At 36.6% G+C, this 22,125-nt stretch overlaps 1 protein-coding gene across 2 annotated transcripts in view; it reads left to right on the top strand.

Annotated features, from left to right (window-relative positions):
- Positions 1-1,176: 1,176 nt before the first annotated feature.
- Positions 1,177-22,125, top strand: part of LOC126876835 (venom serine protease Bi-VSP-like) — a 33,943-nt gene continuing 12,994 nt past the window's right edge. Inside the window, exons 1-2 of one of the 2 annotated variants that reach the window (XR_007694549.1) lie at positions 1,177-1,325; positions 1,653-1,994. Coding sequence is in view for 1 of the 2 variants with exons in the window: in XM_050639701.1 (XP_050495658.1) it covers positions 1,194-1,325; positions 1,653-1,808 (288 nt within the window). In the remaining variant the exon portion in view is untranslated. Of the gene's footprint in view, positions 1,326-1,652; positions 2,298-22,125 lie in introns of those variants that run through there. The other variant, XM_050639701.1, reaches the window with a different exon arrangement.

Below are 22,125 nucleotides of genomic sequence, written 5' to 3'. Positions count from 1 at the left end.
CAAACAAAGAGAAGAGAGAAATTTTAATAAAAACTGTGTATAAGTATAAGGCTTTGCGACCACCATACTGAGGTTTTAGCAACGTCTCTCATACCAGGGTGGTCGATGGTAAACCAGCTGAACTTGGTACGTTTTATGTCTTTCTTTCCGATTAATAATAAGCCATTTACTGCAAAGAATGAACTTTAAAGGCATTAAACAGCACATCAATGTACATTTCAATTAGACTAAATAATAATGCTATGATTTTATCGGTAGTAACTTTACTTATTAACTTGAATTATTTCTTTCTTTTACTTCATGTTAGGAAGAGTATCTTTTTGCTTGAAATAAAAAATTGATATAGGAGTAATAATATGGATAGAGATCAAAAACTGTTAGGGCAGAAATTACACGTTTGAACTTTATAGTTCAGTATAGTTCAAATAGAAATTATATAGAATTATTTAATAATTTGTATTCCACTGGAATAAAAATTTAATTTCTGTCTTTATCAAATCTCTGTTTCAGAGTATTTGTACGTATGTACTTATCGTCTGCTGTATGATCGAATTTCGAATAGGTAATAATCGTTGTTACTCGTTATGTGAGAAAAAATTATGTATATTCACAACTATGACTATTGCATTTTAGGCGCTTGGCCATGAATCGCTGCATTAGGTTTTCGTAATCCCCGAAACCCAGACAAACCACTATGGAAGTGCGGAGGTTCCCTGATATCGGCTAGGCATGTTTTGACCGCAGCACATTGTGCACATATGGATGGAATAGAAAACATACACAATCATAATATTGCCATTCTTAGATTGGTGGAGGAGGTGCCATTTTCGAGTAAGTCCTCAAATATATATATATATATATATATGCTATTGAGTATTACTGAAGTATCATATCCTGAAATTTCTTACTGTACACATATATTGTGTCATAAAGCGTGTATAATTCTTTCTCATACTTTTGGTCATTAGTTTCCTGCATTTTCATTTATTTTTTTATTTTTCAGGGTACGTATATCCCATTTGTACGAAAGAGCCCCTACGAAAGAGCAACTTCGTCGGCTATAACCCCCTTGTTGCTGGATCGGGAGCATTAAGATATAGTAAGTGATATCAATTTTATAATAAAATTAAATAGTTCCAGTCTTAAATATCTTTCTTATTTTCTTCGTAGGACGACCACGACGTAATGCATTAATGGAAGTACAAATGCCAGTGATTAAGAACGCCGAATGCAAAATAGCTTATTCCAAATTTCCTAATGCACCTGATATCACTGATGGTATAATATGCGCCGAACATGCTCAGGGTGGAGAGGATTCTTGTACGGTAATTAAGTTACAGAGTTACTACAAACTATACGGTATCTGAAGACACGTCGATTCGAATTAACATCAAATCGACGTCTTAAACATTAAAAATAATAGATAAACACAATTTAATAGTTTTGCCCACTTCTCACACCTCGTTATGGTATTTAATCTAATTTCCTCTAATCTTAGTTTTGCTCAAAATACATATAACATGTACGTTATAAATTGGAGTATTTCAATACACAAATCAATAGAAGATTATTACTGTATATAAGTATAATTTCAATACAATTCGATCGATATATTTCAGTATCTTTGATTAAAAATTTAACGATCCTTTCAGGCTGACCGCGGCGGATCACTGCTGATACAACATGAATTAACCTCGTATTTAATAGGTATTGTGTCTTATGTTTATAAGTGCGGCACAGCTGGGTATCCCAGCGTTTACACTAGGGTCACATCGTACCTTGACTTCATTCTCCAAGCGATGCAATAATATGATATTACTGTTCCATAAATATCATTGTGTAAAAAACGTAAAGTTGGATTTTCTTATTGTGGAGATAAGAAACAGCTCAAATTTACATTGTTTTGTACGTTACAAATTATAGGCTTAAAATGTACGAAATGTAACTTTGAAACGACACTAATTTTTTACGCACGATAAACCTCCACGACTTAGGTATGTAAAGATGATAAACGTATATTAATTCTATAAATTTGGTAATAATAAACCAACTTTCTGAGAAGTTCTGTAAATTTCGTTTCTGTTGTATCAAGAGAATAATGGAATATTCCACTTAGATCGTATACTTCTTGTACGTACGTACAAAATTTTCCGGCTAATCTAAAACACTTCATAAGATAGAGAGCTTCTGGAAATTCGGACACAGAGAGTGCATAAAATACAAGATAAGTCTCGTGTCTTTCAAAATTATTTTTTATTCGCTAAAAACGTCCTGTGTACTCATGCAATCACATGCAACCTCGAAACTTCACTTATTTTTTATCACTTTCCAATTCAATACACAGTTTCAGCATTTTTGACTATATGTAAGAGAAATTTCCATTCAGCCAAAGGTGTACTTACAGATTATAGATTCCTATACGACTCTCAGTAAAAATTTATCCGCACTCCAGATAGTTAAAACTTCTGTCGACCGTATTGATCCATCTGCACTCTTCGTATGACGTCAATATCTGTTCAGTGCTGCTGCGCAGGTTTCTTTGTGTTACGTCAATTCGTTTGTGACCGTTGCGCGAGTAATGGCGCTTTGCAATGGTGATTTGCAGGAAAACAGTGCAGGATGCTGTGATTCGTTTCTTGTGGTCGGAGGTTATGTTTGATGCCTATATTTATCAAAGATTTAATGCACATTATGGAGAAAGTGTTTTGTCACGAAGTGTGTTTGAATGGGCACAAAAGTTCAAAGAAGATCGCACAAGTGTTATGAAAAAACAGCTGGACGCCCGTCCACATCCACGATGACAACATTGAACGTGCTCATGAACTTATGCTCTATGGAATAGACGAGTGACACTGGATAATGTGGCAAATCATTTGCAAATCAGCCACGGCTCTGCTTATGCAATAGTGCACGACAGATTTGGATTTTAAAAAGTTTGTGCGAGATGGATGCCGAAAAAGCTGATGAAAAGGTGAAGACGACGATGCATTCGTGGTTCGCAGCTCAGCCCAAAACATTTTTTAATGAGAAAATACAAAGGTCCTTCGGCAAATGGACAAAGTGTATACAGAAATCGAGTGATTATGTCAAAAAATGATGTATGTCTTTTTTGACAATTGCTTAAAATAAATTCTACACCGACAGAGCGGGTAACTTTTTACTCACCCTCGTAAGACACTTAAATTTCCAATCTATTATGATGAATAAAAGAGCTTATACTATTAAATCTAATTGTATTTTGTTGCATGAGAGTACACGTGTATGTGATGTACATTACCTTTATATCCCCTTGAACGCTTCAATATTGCGCATATATACTATATTTTGTACAGCTTCTATAAAATTTCGTATGTTTGTTTAGGCTGTTAATCTAGAGGCTGGAGTACAAAGAAGTGGCACAATGATGTGGGCTGATGACATTTATAATTATCAAGGAATCACCCCTACATTCGCTCAGGTATATATCGTTGACTATAACGTATTTAACATATATGATTGTTAGAATATTAATAATTAATTTTTAATTCTATCAGAATTTTAATGAAACTGTCCCTTGGGAAGGAAGAACTGATACCTTGATATCACGGTTTGTACATCCTATATATACGACAAATTTTAGAACATTATATAACGAAGAACCAGATCGTCGTGGCCATGTGATGTGAATAAAAGGACTTGAATTTGATGATATTTTTATAATGTTAGATAACATAACTAAGTATCTTCACAGTAAGATAGGATGACATGGTTTACATGATCTTAATGTTGTTCACTCGAGTGATGATATTATAAGGAAAAGCGTAATATCACAGGTAGGATGATTCATAATTTAGAACTACTAACTCATGTATGTATTAAAAATTAAAGAAATATATTAAATTTTATAGGATATTTATGTTTAGTAACCAGTAATTCAGAGATTGGTATTCATGGTTACTATAACGAGGCTGTAGAAACGCACCCTTTCTTCTTTGCAAATGGTCCTGTATTTATGTCTAAGCCGAAACTGGAACCTCTGAATAATTTAGATTTATTCTTGTTATTTTCTAAAATACTTATCTACAGTATACCATAAGGAATGATACCGTATCGCACCTAATCAAGTGCCTTAAGAAACATCAACAGGATATCACAGTAAGTAATCCCTTATCGACAGATATGTAAGTAAAAGTTATGTGTCATTGTTATACACAATTATGTGTTAGTGTTATACACAGTTATTTATCATTTTCTATTAATTCAGTTGTAGCCACTACAATATCTATGACACTGGTAGTAATTATAAGAACAATAATGATGTTCTATAAGAGGAAATGATGATTAGGAACAAAAACTTACAGGTAAGTCAAAGTATATGTTATTTGCCATTTGAAAAGAAAGTTACTAACTTGGAATTTTTTGATAAATAATAATTGTGCAAAATATATTGGATTTCAAATTTGTCAAAAATTGATATTTAAGAAGCATTGTAATAATATAACATTAATATTTTGATTTTTCAGAAGATATCATGCGGTGGATGGATAATATGCAAAAAATATTAAGCAGTATATGAATTTTCATATTGCGTAGAGATAACAAAATGAATTTTAAAAAATGTCGACACGGTAATAAGAAATAGCATCGTGACAAAGAATATATAAAGACAGTTTCATTTTTTATAAATAAAAATTTGTTGTTCCAGATTTTGAAATACAGTGAAACGTTTAATTAGTATCTTAATATCTTTAAATAATTATTATTTTAGAATCAATTGTAATTGTATCATACGTACTTTTGAATTCGTGCAAGAACATATGTAATTTTGAAGTAGTTATTATTAGGAAACTGTTAGACGCGAACAGTATGCGAAAAGTTAGTATGCAGTGTAATAATTATCAATCAAAACACAAGAATTAAATTCTTGAGGAAAAAATTTCCGGAATTTCTTATTTACATGATTATAGAGAAATCCATAATAAAAAGGAGCTGCTTTCTAATACTTCGCTTCCTTGTAATGCCTACGTTAACAATAACGAGGTTCGACTTTTTGTTTTTAGAGGGATACTGGAAAATTTGAAAGTACAGTACCATTGGGAAGAAAATCACGATATTGAAAACGATATTTGCAAGTAAATTTCCAAAAAATCTGTTTTCAAATTTTCGCTTTCTATTTCACATTAAAAGAAAGGGAGGGCTGCCTTCTTTTTCTGCAAGACAAAACAAACATTCTGAATCTCGTATCAATGAATGATGTCAATAAGTTATTTTTCTTTTCAGATTGAACAATATTCCAGATTTATTCATAATTTCATACTACGCGAAGAATAGACTTTCATAGGTATATAAAGGAAATATTAAGTATAGGAAAACTCTTTTTCGTTGTAGGTGACATATGCTTCACGGTTGAACACATGTATTTTTGAACACATATAAATGAAAAAGTACTCTTATGGAGAAAAAGAATTGATACCTTCGATTGACATTAGATAATGTATATAAACTTATGAACAATCACTATCACTATCAGTTTGTATTTTAGGTGCACACGCAGATTTGTTGGAGTTCTTATAAAATGTACTTCCTGTACGAACGTTTTATTCTTCCAAATTTTACGATACTATGTCTCATATGATAACTATATGGATTAAACGTAATATAAATGATCCGAAAATAGACTCGAACGACATTAATTGTCTTTCTATTTATACCAATATCGAAAATACAAGTAAAGCTGGAGCAATAGTATGCAAGAATGGACTATTTATTATTTTAAACCAAATCATAGCATATTCAGAATGCACAGTATTATCATGAAACGACGAGTTTTATGTTAATTCCGACCGATTACAATACCTTTCTTTCGTTTACAAGGAACGACGAGACTGGCAGTTGCGTGATTTCCAATGCAAAAGCCGCGATATCTGCACGATAACCTAACCTCAACCGATTTTGTTGTACTATTCTTACGTGGACTTCGTTTGTACCACTTTCGTAACAAAAATAGAATACGTAGAACACAGCATTCCGTTATGCGATATTGTCGATTCCTAACATCCGAAAAATCAGAGATAATTTTTTCCCTACAGTTGTACATTTGTGTGAAAAATTACGAACGTAAAGTTGTTTGGTGCATGCACAGTCCTCCCCTCCGCTGCATTTGCGTGGACATGCTAGAAAGATTCACTTTTCCACGGTGAAACTGTATGTATTATAATTTCATTTTTACAAAGGTCGAACATCCTACTATGCATAAATTTAATATTAATATAAGCAGGTTTCGTGTTAAGTATTACATCTGACGTATAAGCACACGTGTGTACGAGCCTTGGTTTTAAATGTCTTATAGTAGACACCGAAAAGATTATTCAGTTGGATATCTGACTCAACATCAATATTTTACTAGGAGATAACATGTTAAGAACACGTTGGTGGATGGCATGGGAGATGATGAATGAAGACATACTTCTGTGAGATACATAAAATAGTAGTCAGAACGTATTTTGGCGCTTGGGGACAGCAACAGCTTTTTTTTTGTTTTTATTTATTTGTTGAAATTACAATCAATTCTCGCGTTGAGAATTTTCAGTAATTTTTCCGGCGTGGCGCAGTGACATGGCTGTTTATTTACAATAAGTTAATACTTATTATAGATAGGTATAATTTATAAGTATTATAAGTAAGTGCATATGCTTAATTTGGATAATTAAATGAATCTAACGTTTAGGTCTAGCGAGTAGTGCCTCTTCAGCCTGCGAATCTGGTCCGTCGTATCGAGTAGTCCAGTGATTAGGGGGTTTCGGTGTTTCTTGACTCTTTTGCTATATCTGTCGCTATATTTTGCTATTTCCTCTTTGACTGTAGGTATCTTGAGGTCGCGATGGATGGTTTCGTTGGTAACATACCAAGGTGCGTCTATTAAGGCTCTTAGCGCTTTCGATTGGAATCGTTGTAGTATTTCGATGTTGGAGTTACTTGGACAGCAACAGCTGGTGATACTGTCATACACCTCCATTTATAAACTTTCGAAAATCGATGTGACCTTCAAACTTTAGTGTATTCTGTTTCACAGCACAAAATGTTTCCGAAACGTAAGTTTATTGTTACAATAAACTTGACTAGTGGCTCTGAAATACTATCCTTGAAAAAACAATGGGGAAATTGGAGCAAAAAAAAAGAAGGAAATAAACAAAGACCTTGTTGGTTCGTAAAAATAAAATATGCTACAGGAAAAATTTTTTCCAACGGATTGAGATGCGACAAGCTTTAAAAGCTATGACGCGAATCGAGCGTTTGTCTACAAGAGCGCATTTTCGGTGGATATATATGTCGGAATGACATTGGGGATAGGGTTGTCGGTGTTTGAGGAGTCTTCATTGAAGGTAGCCATCGTTGCGGTGTAACGAAGATACGATTTATTGACACAGGTATGAATAACACAGGTTTTGACAATCTACCACGGCGGTGAGACGTCCGCGACACTAGTGACAGTGGTCTCCGGTTCAATAACGAATCCGCGGCCAACGGGATGACAGATGGGCGTTCTCGCTGAATCTAAGTCTGACTCGTAAAAATAATTGCTGAGCGTAAAGACGTTACTCTTTGGTCGACGGGAGCGCGTAAAAGAATGCCCGTCCCGTCCCGACGATGTCACAGAGGAAAACTATAATGGGGTGTGTCTAAGGACACGAGATCATCGGATTCGTCGAGGAAAGCCTTCGTTTAGGAAGTAAGGGAAATTGACGTTGCTGCTAATTGGTCAATCTCCATATCGGTGGTTAGAAAAAGATGTTAGCCGCCCTCGAGGGAAAGTTGCTAGTGGGAGACGCCGCTCGTTGAAAAATATGTCTCCCCTATCTTCCCGTAGTTGGGACAAAGACTGTTTGTCTGTTTGAAGGACTTTAGTTAACTAAACCTTAAGATTTATAACGGGCCCTCCAGCTAGCCGAACATGTACTGCGGAGACGCATCGACATCTGGCAATCATCTTACTCGAAGAATAGGGTCTGCGTGTGGCGAGCCACGGGACAGAAACCGTTGGAATGTTTACTGTCGCGTGTCGCCACGAATATTTCTTTTAAGGAGAGCTATAGAATTACTCCATACCTTTGTTAGGCAAAGCGTTTATCCCTTGACCGCGGCTACGTTGGGCGACAGACTGTCACCTCGAGCCAAAGCTCACCGTCACTAATCTAGAACAATTACAATCGGATTGAATAACTACAATTGTTCAATTACAGCTATAGTAGACTCTAGGTTAGAATGTTGCGGGATTATCTAAAATTCCAAAGGCTCCGGTGTTCTTTCATCTCCGACATATAATTATATAATGACTCATTGAAAACCAGCTTTCATTTTTTGTTGATAGTATGGTAAGAAAATGTGAAGTTCGAACGCTTGTAACGATTGCCTGAGTTGCGTCATCCTTGGTTTTAGGAAAAGATAGGGAAGTCACTGAAGGGTGTCGCGGCTTCGATGTCTTTCGTAGCTGCGACGCGGAGGCCTCTCGGTTGTTCTTTGAACAATCGTCAACGTGGACGAACGTCAAAGCGAAACCACGCGAATTCGGCATTTCCGATAATACGGAACTCTGTAAACGCGACTGCGTTGAATTCGTTCGATTAATTCCTAGCAGTATCTATAAACAGTGAACTTAAGGCCCCATACACAACTGCATACGCTAGGTTGTAAGAAATAATAGCTATATAAGTATGTAGCGGCGCATGAGTTAGAGAACGATGCAAATCGAGAGCGACTCATATTATTGTTTTGCCTCGTGACACTTACACAGTCTTGACGTACATGTAACGTCAACAAATATCTCCAACAGACTCAGGAAACCTGAACAGCCTTGCACACGACACCGACTCCCAAAACAAAGGAATATGAATTCGGCACATAGGCATAAGATAAACGAACATCTAGAAGGGCTGTGTCTTGATCGAGTCTTTCAGTCTTTCGGTAACGGTCAAATCGCACACTTGTAATCCTATTATAAAATAAAGGTACCTCGAACTCTGGTTCAAGAACCCAACATTTTTTTATTATTATTTTCCCATTATTTTTACGTGACATTTTGGCGATCCTGCCAGGATCCATTCGCTTCAGTGTAAACGAAGTTACGATTTCGGTCTACGGACATTATTGAAGATCGAAGGATTCGAACTACTTGTGTTATGAACTTTGCTGTCAATAATTTACCACGGTGGACCAAATTAACGGGGCCACTGTCAGCATAGAACAAATCAACAGAACGAGTTTGACACTCAAACGCATTTGAACGCGCCACAGAGGAAAACACCGCAAGGGAACCTCATTCTACGAACTTACGTATCAAGGTGAGAAAAGTCGGAATTCTTTTAAACAATATAGAACGCGAAAAGTTAGTTTCTCTAGTAACTCTAGCGAAGAGACAATATGAACAAGAAAGACACAAAAGCCGAGACAAGTTTACCCTCTACAAGTGGAGTTCAAAATAAAACGGGAACACTCGATTCCTCTACCAGAGCAATTTTAGACTTAATACAGAGACAGAACGAAGAATTTCGACAACAATTTAACGAAATAAAGAATGCTTTAAAATTAGCGAACGAAGAAAATAGAAAACGCGCTAACGAAATGGAAATATTAAGTAGAAACCTCTCTCGTGTTAAACTACCACAAATAAACGTAAAATCAACTGAATTCGGTTCTATGATGACTGACGATGACGATAATATATCAGTATTAAAACACGATACTAATCCACCTCCACCTATGCCACAAAAGCCACCAACATATGTCCAACCATCCAATTCAACAGCTGGAAACTCTGGAAATCTAAAAGCTGTTTAGTATCTCCGATACTAAACGGAGAAAACGATATAAGTGTAGAAGATTTTATTCGTGAAATAAAAGAAATGAGAATGATGTGTAGCGAACAAACGTTATTATTAAAAATGATCAAAATAGAGAAAATTGTAGGAAAAGCCGCAATGACAATCCGCAATATCCATATTAACGAATTCGAAACTCTGCACGAAGGATTAAGACGTAACGTAGCTACTCAAGCATCAGTAAGAGAACACCAAGATCAGTTAAGAGTGATAAAGCAAGGAATAACCGAAAGCGTGCAAAATTATAACATTAGATTTCGACGTGTTTTCAACAAACTTCAATACAGCATTACCAATGAATATAAAGACGAACTAACTCGATGAGCGATGAACGATCGACTATACATGGTTTCTGTGATTGACTATGTAAGAGGCCTTCGTTCAGAAATAGGACACGTGCTATTGGCTAATCCCCCCCCCCCCCAAACATCATCGATGCAGAAAAAAAGGCAATGGACGTGGAAAAATACTTTCGCGAAGACAACGCTCGCAGACGGATGACACGACAAACAACCACTCCACCATCTTATCGTAACCAGACGTCTCGTCCAGTAGGTAACCGCTTCACGATTACAAGTAACATGAATAACAAAACTCCACCCACACAAAACATTCTACCAAGAATGAATAATTTTACAAAGCTTGAAAATCGACCATTAAACGAAAGGCCACAAACGAAATGTTTCAAATGCGATCGATTGGGACACCTTGCCAATCAATGCCAAAATTTTCGAATACCGCCTCAAACAAAAGCCCCTCCAGGAATAAACCACATTCAAGAACAATCAGAATTAACAATGCTACCTCAGGAAGATTATCCACAATACGACTACAATTACCAGGACGACGAGGATTGCGATTTTTCGTTGACTCGGGAGCAGGAATCAACTTGCTTAAACGAGGATGCTACCCAGGAAGGACAATAATACCAGACACATAGAAATTCTCCATGGAACATTCCAAATACGAATCCAATTCCAAAATTAAACTAAATTTATTCAACAAAGAGATAGAATTTTCCTTAGTAGATGATAATTTCCCTATCATAGAAGACGGCATATTAGGCTTACCCGGTTTAAATCAATATCGATTCGAACTCTCCAATAAAACATTAAAATTAGATAATAATACTCTTCTGCTGCAGCAAGAACCACCCCTCGCATCGGGAGAAATCGTTCAAAAAATTGTATACTTCGACGGAAAGCCAACGCCAGTATGCTTTATCAATGGTGGTAAGTTTTCAGTCCAAATTTCTAACATTATTGAAAATATAAACACTGTAGATCAAATCTAAAAATTCAAATCTTTGATTCGACTATCGCACATAGAAAAACCTCTTAGAGAACCTATGTAGTATTTTCGTCTGTACCTACTTAAATTATATTTATCTTATTTTCCTTTAAGCATTCGTGAACGTAGTGGTAATGAACTTCAATGTGTTTAGAATTTTTTGTGAAATTTCCGTACTTTGCTATACTTATCACTCCAGAGTTATCGTCATAAATTTTTACAGGGTTATTGTCTAGATTTACATTGAAGACCTTCATAATTTCTCTAATAGACATTAATTCACTCACCGCTTCCGATAGAGCTACATACTCTGCATACGTCCAGGCTTTTGTCACACACCTTTGTTTTTTAGATTTCCAACCGATTACATTTCCATACAATTTAATTACATATCCAGAAGTAGATTTTCTATCTAAATGATCTCCTGCCCAATCAGCGTCCACATAACAATCTATCGTTTCACACTTTTCATTCCTTTTCTAATGTAACCTTAAATCTTTAATATTAAATATTTCAATATTTCGGTACAAATATTTCAATATTCGCAAAGCATATTTAAAATGTGTCTCGCTACAACAATCTTGAAATCTACTTAAGATAATTCACACTATAACTTATATTGGGTCTGGTATTTGTACTAATATACAGCAATGCGCCAATTAAATTCTTGTATCCAATGTCATTTCTATTTATCTCAGCGTTTTCAATTTTTAAATTTGTTTCCGTTGGTGTACAGTACAATTTGCTGTTTTGTAATTTATATTTGTTCGCTAATGATTCAATGTATTTCGTTTGGCTTAGTTTCATTTCATTTTTTATATAATCATACTCTATATTTATTCCAAAATATTCTTTTACTTCACTTAAATCTTTCATTTTAAATTTATCAGGTAATAGCTTCTTTACATTTTGTATCCTTTTTTTGTTTTTACTACAGATTAACAAATCGTCTACATATATTAGCAAATAAACAACATTTTCCCCCTCTCCATGAGTATATAGGCACAACTCTATGTTATTCTTCTTAAAATCCAATGTCGTCACATACCTATCAAAACACTCATACCAATCCCTCGGACTTTCTTTTAACCCATAAAGCGCTTTCGATAATTTACAAACTCTATTCGTTCCGTCCGCATATCCCTTTGGTTGATTTACATATACCTCCGAGGTTACTTCACCATTTAAAAAGGCAGTTTCTACATCCATTTGCTCAATTATTACTCCATTTTGACAACAATATGATAGCAATATCTTAAAGGTCTGATTACTCGCCACTGGAGAATATATGTCATCGGCTACGTTTCTTTGTTGAAATCCCCTTACCACTAATCTAGCCTTATACCTGTCCTCTGATTTTTTCGTGTAAACCCATTTTACATCTAATACTTCTTTGCCTTTTACCCTTTCTACCAATTTCCAAGTTTTATTCTTATAGAGACATTCTATTTCCTTATCCATAGCCTGTTTCCAAACTTCACTATTTTCACAACAAATCGCCTCCTCAAATGTGCAAAAGATATCTACTCTACAATAATTTGCGTGAATCTCACTACTGTTTTCCTTTTCTGGATACCTTACTGGAGTTTTCTTATTACGTGTAGATCTCCTAGGAATCTTTACGCTTTCAGAACTATTATCATTTTCATCTTCTCTACTTTCTAACTCTTCCTTATTCATGCTGTCCAATAAATAATTATCTTTACTATCATCGCTAACTGCATCGAATGAATTCTCCTCAAAACCGATACATTTTTTGTCTGTTTCTACGACCTCTACATGTCGCTACTGTTATTTTTACACCTAATAGGACTCTCTAACCTACTTCACTATATCCTAACAGAATTCCCATATCTGCCTTCTTATCCCATTTGGAAACTCTTTTTTGTTCTGGCCTTCTTACAAAAACTTTACTTCCATATAGATGTAGATTTTTAACACTTGGTTTTCTCCCGAAGAATATTTCAAAAGGTGTCTTTCTTTCTATAGTATTCGCTAATATTCGATTTTTCAAGTATGCCGCTGTACAAACTATTTCCGGCCAGTACCTTTTATGTACTTTCGCTTCCGCTAACAAGCAACGCGCCATGTCCATCACTGTTCTATTATACCTTTCCGCTGTCCCGTTTAATTCATGTACGTATGTTGGGCAATTATTTATTCTTATACCTTTATCCCTAGCAAATTTATAAATTCGATTATTTAAATATTCTTTACCATTATCGCATCTTAATATTTTTAACCTCTTGCCCGTTAAATTTTCGGCTTCATTTACGAACTGTACGAAAGAATCAAAGACCTCATCTTTTGATTTTATACAATAGATCCTAGCTATTTTACTATAATCATCGATAAATGAAATGAAATATTTTTCTCCATTGAATCCGGTAGTCTTAAAGGGACCACATACGTCCGTATGAATAATTTCCATTATTTCCCTAGCCTTAGTTCGATTATTTTTGAAAGGTAAGTTATGCATTTTGCTTTCTATACACACCCTACATTTCAAAAGTTCCTTTTCAAATTCATTCGGTATGCCAGTCACTAGCTGCTCTTTACCCAAAATCTCTAAATACTTAAAATTTACGTGTCCTAGCATCCTATGCCATCTTTCCTTTTTACTCATACCACTACGTTCGGCGCTGTTTACTAAGTGCTTCTTCCCTTTCAATATACTTTTTATTCTATATGTCCCATTCTCTTTGAACTGAGCTGTAAGTATATTATCCTCATCTATTACTTTCGCAATATTTCCTTTGGAAATAACCGTATTCTTATCGTCTGCTGGTTTACCTAAACTAATCAAATTTGCGGACATTTCTTTCGCGTAAAATACTTTCCTCATATTTATTTTATTTTGTTTTCCGAATGCTTCAAAATAACTTATAACATTCCCAACTTTTGTCGCTTTTATCGGTCTATTATCGCCTAAATATATATTTACCGGTTCTTTTAGGTCGATAGATTTATCGAAATAATTTATATTATTAATTATGTGATCGGTACAACCGCTATCTAATAGCCACACTATTTCGTTCTTACTTATTTCATTCGTCTCACTGCTGTTTGCTGCGTGCGCCGTTGCTGTCCATATGCCTGCTCTTGAGTTTCCATGCTCGCCCGTGCCGGTTCTTGATTGATGATGAAAGTTTCCACGTCCTCTGCTCGTATTGCCTTTGTTCTCTCTTCCTCTGTTTCGACCAGGTGTTGGCCCATGCCAATAGCCGTTACTGCTTCCCGCTTGGACGCCATTTTGACACTCTCTCGCAAAGTGTCCTAATCTTCCACATCTGAAGCATCCTTCCTTTTTTGCAGAAAAGGCGTTGGTTTGCCTTTCTCCTCGATTGGATTTATTTTTCTTCTCTGCTATCTCTATTTTATTTTTTACATACGCTACCGTTTGATCCTCTTCTTTCAATGCGTCTATTATGTCCGCTATGTAGCTGTATTCTTCGGGTAACGTATTCAGCATGTAATTCAGCTTTTCCCTCTCACTTACTTGTGCGTCCGCACTTTTTAATTCATTTATTAATTTTTCGAAATCGTTAAAGAATGATGCTGAATCACTGTAGTTCTCCAGTCTTATGTTTTCCAATCTCCTTCTGCATACGATCTGCAGTGCCGTCGACTCTTTCAAGTACATTTCATCGAACCTTTTTATTATATCATACGCCGTTTTTCCTTCCCTAACATACTCCAATTGTCTGTTCGATATTGCACTATAAATTATATTTATCGCCTTCAAATCCTTTTTGTCCCAGTCTTCATCGTCTCTTTCGTTCTTCATTCTAGTTGTAACAACCTCGCATTCCTTATATTTGAGAAACATCGTGATTCTTTGCTTCCACATTCCATAATCCTCACCATCGAATATAGGTATCATGATTTCCGATCTCTCCATTTTAATTGATTCTTCTTTTTTTTTCTTTTCTTACTCAAGCGTTCCTACGTGCTCGAAGTATATTTTTTTTCTCTGAAAGTTTTTTTTTCTTTACTGAAAACTCACTCGCAAGATCGTAACCACGCACTAAATATCTTGCAAAACTAGTAACCACGCTCTGCTACCATGTTAAGGAAATTCGAGGATTTGGGAATACAAATAATTGACTATATTTCCCACACAACAGTTATACATCTATATTACTCTCTGAAGAACGTCTTGCACGCACGCTGGTCGCCAACCGACTATCCTAGATTCTTCTAACATCTGGCAACAGTCTTTTGTCTTCACTAAGACCTTGACGCCCTCTAACCCTTACACACACACTCTCATGTACAGTGTAAATGTATCACTTCCCTAACAAATAAGTATGTTATTTCGTTACCACTTATCTCGTTCATCTCGCTGCTGTGTGCTGCGTGCGCTGTTGCCATCCATATGCCTGCTCCTGAGTTGCCATATTCGCTCGTGCCGGCTGCTGATTGACGATGGAAGTTTCCACGCCCCCTGTTCGTATTGCCTTTGTTTCCTCTTCCTCTGCTGCGACCACGTGTTGACCCACGCCGATAACTGTTACTGCTTCCCGCTTGGACGCCATTTTGACACTCTCATGCAAAATATCCCACTCTTCCACATTTGAAGCATCCTTCCTTTTTTTGCAGCAAAGGCATTAGTTTTCATTTCTCCTCGATTAGACTTATCTTTCTTTTCCGCTATTTCTATTTTATTCTTCACGCACGCTACCGTTTGTTTCTCTTCTTTCACTGCATCTATTATATCCGCTATGTAGCTATACTCTTCGGGTAACGTATTGTTTTCGCACGTTCGCTGGGAGACGCGATCTCGAAGAAGCGCGCCAACGGGAGTCGTAAATTCCCGTTACGATTTGCTAATCGACGCCGCGAATCGCTCGATCCCTTATTTCGTTTAGGATAATAAGGGTAGTTAAATGAAGGATAACGCTGTTGCTAACAGGTTATTATATATTTTCACAAACCAACAACTTCGGTGTAACACAAAATGAATATTTGTTATGAGATGACTACGAATGAGTGCGACCTGAGTCTCTAGACGGATTATCGCGTATACTGATGGATTTGTCGACTCATTGTATTCGAATTGCTGACCGCTTGACGAGATGCTTGATTGAGACTGACTGATCTTCGGGTGTAAACCCGGTCGAAGGATGTTGACTGTTCGAAGGATGTAAAGTCAGTGATGTTCGGAGACGATGCTGTGGCGGAGGAAAGCTAAGGATGGGTGTGTCTAGCGCACGGGACCATCGGATTTGTTGGTGACGATTTTGACTAAGGGAGTGAGGGAAATAGTCTTCGTTGTTAATTGGTTAAACGAAGGGTCTTAACCGCCCTCGAGAGAAAGTGGTTCGTGGGAGGAAAGTTGCATCATACGTGAGAAAAACCAACTTTCCCTTGTCAAGCCGTAGTAGACAAAGGTCTTTAGAAATGCTTTGGAAACAGACGTTTGTTCAGTTTGAAGGACCTCGACTAGGAAATTCCTAAGATTTATGGAAGATACTTGAGACTATTGAGGGTACGCAGTGAGTATCCGAAGACATCTGGTTGCCATCTTGCCCGCGGTGTGTGGCCTGGGCTAGGTAGAGTTACGCGACGTAACACGTATTTATCATGTAATTCAGCTTTTCCCTTTCACTCACTTTTGCGCCTGCACCTTTTAATTCATTTATTAATTTTTCAAGATCGCTAAAAAACGATGCTGAATCACTGTATTTATCAAGACTTATCTTCTCCAATCTCCTTCTGCACACGATCTAGTGCCGTCGATTCTTTCAAGTACACTTCGTCGAACTTTTTCATTATTTCATACGCTGTTTTTTCTTCCCTAATATATTCTAATTGTCTATTTGAGAAGGCACTGTAAATTATATTTATCGCCTTCAGATCCTTTTTATCCCAGTCTGGATTGTCTGTTTCAGTCTTCACTCTAGTTATAACAATATCACATTCTTTATATCTCAGAAACATTGTTATTCTTTTCTTCCACATACCGTAACCCTCACCATCGAATATCGATAGCATAATTTCCGATCTCTCCATTTTAATTGATTTCCTATTCTTTACTCAAGCGTTCCTACGTGCTTGAAGTATTTTTTCTTTTATTTTATATTCTTTGAACGTTTCTTCCCTTACTAAACTCGCAAGACTAAAAACCACGCACTAAATAGCTTGCAAAACTAGTAACCACGCTCTGCTACCATGTTAAGGTATAGAGAGGATTCGAAAATACAAATAGTTTACTTTATTTCGCACACAACAGCTATACATATATATATTACACTCTGAAGACTTCGATAACCTTCTTGCACGCACGCTTGTTGTCAACCACCTCCTCTAGATTCTCCTAACAGCCTCCAATCGTCTTTTGTCTCTACTGAGACCTGGACGCCCTCTGACGCTTACACACACATTCACGTGTACAGTGTAAATGTATCATCTACGTAACAAGATCATCAACGTAAAATCCTACCGTCCTCCCGAACATCATAAAACCGAAATAAATAAACAGATGACTGAAATGTTAAACAAAGAGATTATAGAACCCTCCGACTCTCCCTATAACTCTCCTGTCTGGGTCGTTCCAAAGAAAATCGACGCATCAGGGAAACAAAAGTGGCGAGTAGTGATTGACTTTAGGAAGTTAAACGAACTAACAGACCAAGACGCGTATCCACTACCTGACATTAACGATATACTATCACAGCTAGGAAATAAGAAATATTTCTCCTCTTTAGACTTATCCTCAGGGTTCCATCAAATACCCATGGACGAGAATTCAAAGAAATACACTACATTTAGCACACCATAAGAACACTTCCACTATAATAGAATGCCATTCGGGCTCAAGAACGCACCTGCTACCTTTCAAAGAATGATGGATACCACGTTAAGAGGTTTGATTAACAATCATTGTTTCGTTTATCTCGATGATATCATTATATTCGGGCAATCGATGGAAGAACATACTAAAAACTTAGTCATTATATTCCAAAGACTCGGGAAAGTAGGTCTAAGAATACAACCAGATAAATGTGAATTCTTAAAGCCCGAATTAGAATATCTAGGACATGTAGTGACAGCAGATGGAGTAAAACCTAACCCTAAAAAGATAGAAGCAGTAAAGAATTTCAAACTACCAAAAAATCCTACAGATGTAAAATCATTCCTTGGGCTAGCTGGATACTATAGAAAATTTATTAGAAACTTCTCTAAAATTGCCAAACCTCAATCTATTTTTAAAGAAGGACATTTAGTATTAATTCATAACGATCATAAAGAACACAAGATAGATACTGAATGGCCAGGGCCATACACCATTGAAAAAGTGAAAAACCCCTTATTATGAAATAATAGTAAATCACTCGATTAGGAAAATACATGGTAACCGTATTAAACCTTACTTTCCAGGACGATCTTCACCTTCTTCATAGTTAGCTAAGCTAAACGTTATACCCCTTAATGGTAGTTCTATATATCAAGAAAAATTAGCTCATGCATACTTATATAGCGAATCCGTAAACGTAATTATAGGTTTAGACATTAAGGATATATATGCAAAACTCAGCGAAATTAAAAGATTTAGACTAATGTTAACAGAACATTTTAAAAGTGAATGCCCGTATTCCAATGAAATGATTACACGCGCTCGCAAAAGAAATTTAGACAATGTAATCATGCATATTAAATTTATGACACACACTTGTTACCGAAGAGGCTCATTGAATTTTGTTGGATCCATTTCTAGAAGTCTATTTGTAACTCTGGATAACGATAATTTAGAATTAATGAATAAAAATATAGATAAATTTTTTGATGAAAACAATAACTTAAAAACCAATATAACTTACAAAACAAATTTCAAAACTATAGCTTTACCCTTAACTGACAGTCTAGAAGAAATCCTAACAAAAATTGAAAACGCTCCAAAAATCATTAATAATGTATAATCGTATAGAATGCACCTCAATCAAATTTCCAACGAAGTAAACTCTCTTAATTATGAACATAGAATTAGAAGTCTTAAGAAATAGGAACTAAGTGTCTTATAAATTATTAGTTATATTGATCTAGCATTACTAGGAACATATGTATATTTAACAAAATAGGATTATTCGATATTATAAGCAAATGCCTACCTTCCAAATTATGTATTCGCGTATTATGTTGTAAAACCAAAGAAAAAAAAAGACACAGGTATAAGCAATATCTCTAGACCAATAGAGCGCACCTTTAAACACATATTCCACACCTGAAATACAACCATTACGAGAATTACCTGAAGACACCAATTCAGTCATCCTCGAAGCAAGGCATGTAAGATTCCAAAAGGGCATACAAAAGGAGGCACTACACCGAAAATAAGAGTCTGGAGGACCAGCCGCACTCTAACACTGGGGGAATGTAACGTCAACAAATATGTCCAACCGACTCAGGAAACCTGAACCGCCTTGCACACGACACCGACTCCCAAAATAAAGGATTATGAATTCGGCACGTAGGCATAAGATAAACGAACATCTAGAAGGGCTGGTTCTTGATCGAGGCTTCAGTCTTTCGGTAACAGTTTAATCGCACACTTGTAATCCTATTATAGAATAGAGGTATCTCGAACTCTGGTTCAAGAACCCAACATTTTTTTATTATTATTTTCCCATTACTTTTACGTGACAAGCAAAGCGTAACGATAAACAAACTCCGGGCAAAACAATGTTGCCGCTGCGTGCAATCGTCAACCGAGGTTGAATTTAAAGTTTTCGATACTCCCCCGAGTATAAATAAAAGAACACGATCGTTAAGACAGTTAGTATCGAACATTCTTATAGCGAATTAATATCGAACGAACGTAAGCATTACCTTGTATACACATATCGAGCAACACTAAGCGAACGACGACTAATTCTGTACTGCAAATAATTTTAAATACATTTGACTACACTAAGTATCAACTCGTCTGGTCATTAATCAACAACGCGTTTAATCGTCCTCCACATACATGTTGTATAAGCTACTATGTGTATATTTATTTATGTTTCCCATAGTACAGACGTATTCCTTATTTTATTGTAGCTGTGTAATTTCAGTAGTCTTGCATAAAGGACATCTGTTTTGTTGCAATTGTATCAGCTATTAATTGTAATACTTGAAGCGTTTGTATCTAATCGTCATGCATCTGTGGTGGCACTCGACCATGGAACTTTCCAACGGCTTCGCGACACAAAGCGCTATACCTTCAAAGCGTAAGGCCGACACGCCTAATGTACCATTGATATCCCTACAGTTCTTTCGCCGAATATTCGGAAGAATGCATACGCGGCAACCGTTGCGGACATCTAATAAACGCGTGCGTAGTGGAGATATCGAGGGGCAACAAAGAAAAGAATCCATTTGGTTTCGAATCAAAGATTCATTCTGCCCCGAGCTGCGGAGTGCGAAAGGTTAAGCGTCATAGCGAAGCAAACACAATTAGAGATACGTGATTATTGACTCTTGATAGTTAATCGTTAATCGTTAATCGTTGTTCATCGTTAATCGTTAATTGTTTTTGATCGTTCATCGTTAATCGTTAATTGTTGTTGACAGTTAATCGTTAGTCGTTAATTGTTGATCATAAATTGTTGACTGTTGATTGTTAATAATTTAATTAACTTTTTTGTTGAACATCAAGAGTATTTCTTGTGGGCACCTTCACCCACTATCCACCTCACATCGTTATTCTACATACGGAAGGCAAGATTGATATCAAGTTCGAAGGACAGACCGCAGAAGTCTGGTCTCTGCTATTACCACGAGACCTTTCGAGACCGCGCAAGGAAGTGCCGGGCCCCTTGCAACTGGACCCAGTGAAACGAGACCAGCCGTCCGTAAACGCGGCATGTGGCGATGGCTTTAGTATCCCATCGCATTTTCGTGACGGACAGGGCACCAAGGATCTCTTTTCTTGTGAACACCGGTGTCAATATAAACGTATACTCGTGCAACAAACTACGCGGATCCGCGAACAAAGATACGTACGAGCTGTTCGCGGCGAATCGAGTGGTCGAAGCAAACCGAAAACGCCTTTCGCGAGTCAAAACGCATCGTCTCTGACGCCACAATGTTAGTGTCACGACCGGCATACTTCAAATCCGATGGACTGACGATGGAGATAAAGATGTGGCGGCACTCGGCGACAATCGGCGGCAATATCGCTGAAGTGTCTAATGAACCATCAACATCCCAACGGTCCTTCCGCCGAAGGTTCTAGAAGAAAGAGCACGTGGCAACGGTCGCGGACGCCTAGCAAATGCAAATGCATGGTGGGGATGTTGAGGGATGACAAAAGAAAGTAATCGGATTCGATCGAAAGTCAAATCATAAGAGCTTCAGTCTTGGAAAGTCACGCCTAGAGTTTGGAAGTGGATTGTAAAGTGAATTGTTGTTAGAAAAAAAATAAAGTTTCTTTTTTTTATTTACACCTCAAATTTCTTTTTTTATTTTGTTATTTTACGTGACATTAGCGCATTCGGTATCGGCAACAGCGCGTGAACGACAAATGGCAGCCGCTAGGATTCGTTACAAAATCTTTGTCTCCCGTGCGATTAATTCTGTATTTAGAATAATTTTAAATATATTTGACAATATCAAGTATCAACTCGTCACGTCATTATTTAAATCATCCACCACAAATCCAAAAACAGAATAAGGAAAACAGAGAAACGAACAAATAGAAAATTAAGTTGCTAACATGTTTTTCTATAATAATATTTTAACATCAATATTGTAATACGCAATGTGTTACGCCGCCTAAAACATCTGCACGCCAGCCCGCGCGACCGGACAACAACCGACCTGCGTAACGTCACTTCGACCCTCAATAAACCTAAGGACCCACCATAACTTTCACTTCCCTGTATTGTTTCGCCATGTGTCTTCAATCCGTTTGTCTTGAAGAATTTCTAAAGCTTAAAAATATTCTCGAAACACAGTCGGTTTTTAGAGAGGTCCTTGGGTTTATTAGTCGCACTTA

Source organism: Bombus huntii, unplaced genomic scaffold (genome assembly GCF_024542735.1).
Source record: "Bombus huntii isolate Logan2020A unplaced genomic scaffold, iyBomHunt1.1 ctg00000098.1, whole genome shotgun sequence".
Classification (NCBI taxonomy): domain Eukaryota; kingdom Metazoa; phylum Arthropoda; class Insecta; order Hymenoptera; family Apidae; genus Bombus; species Bombus huntii.
This window is presented reverse-complemented; position numbering and strand designations above follow the sequence as displayed.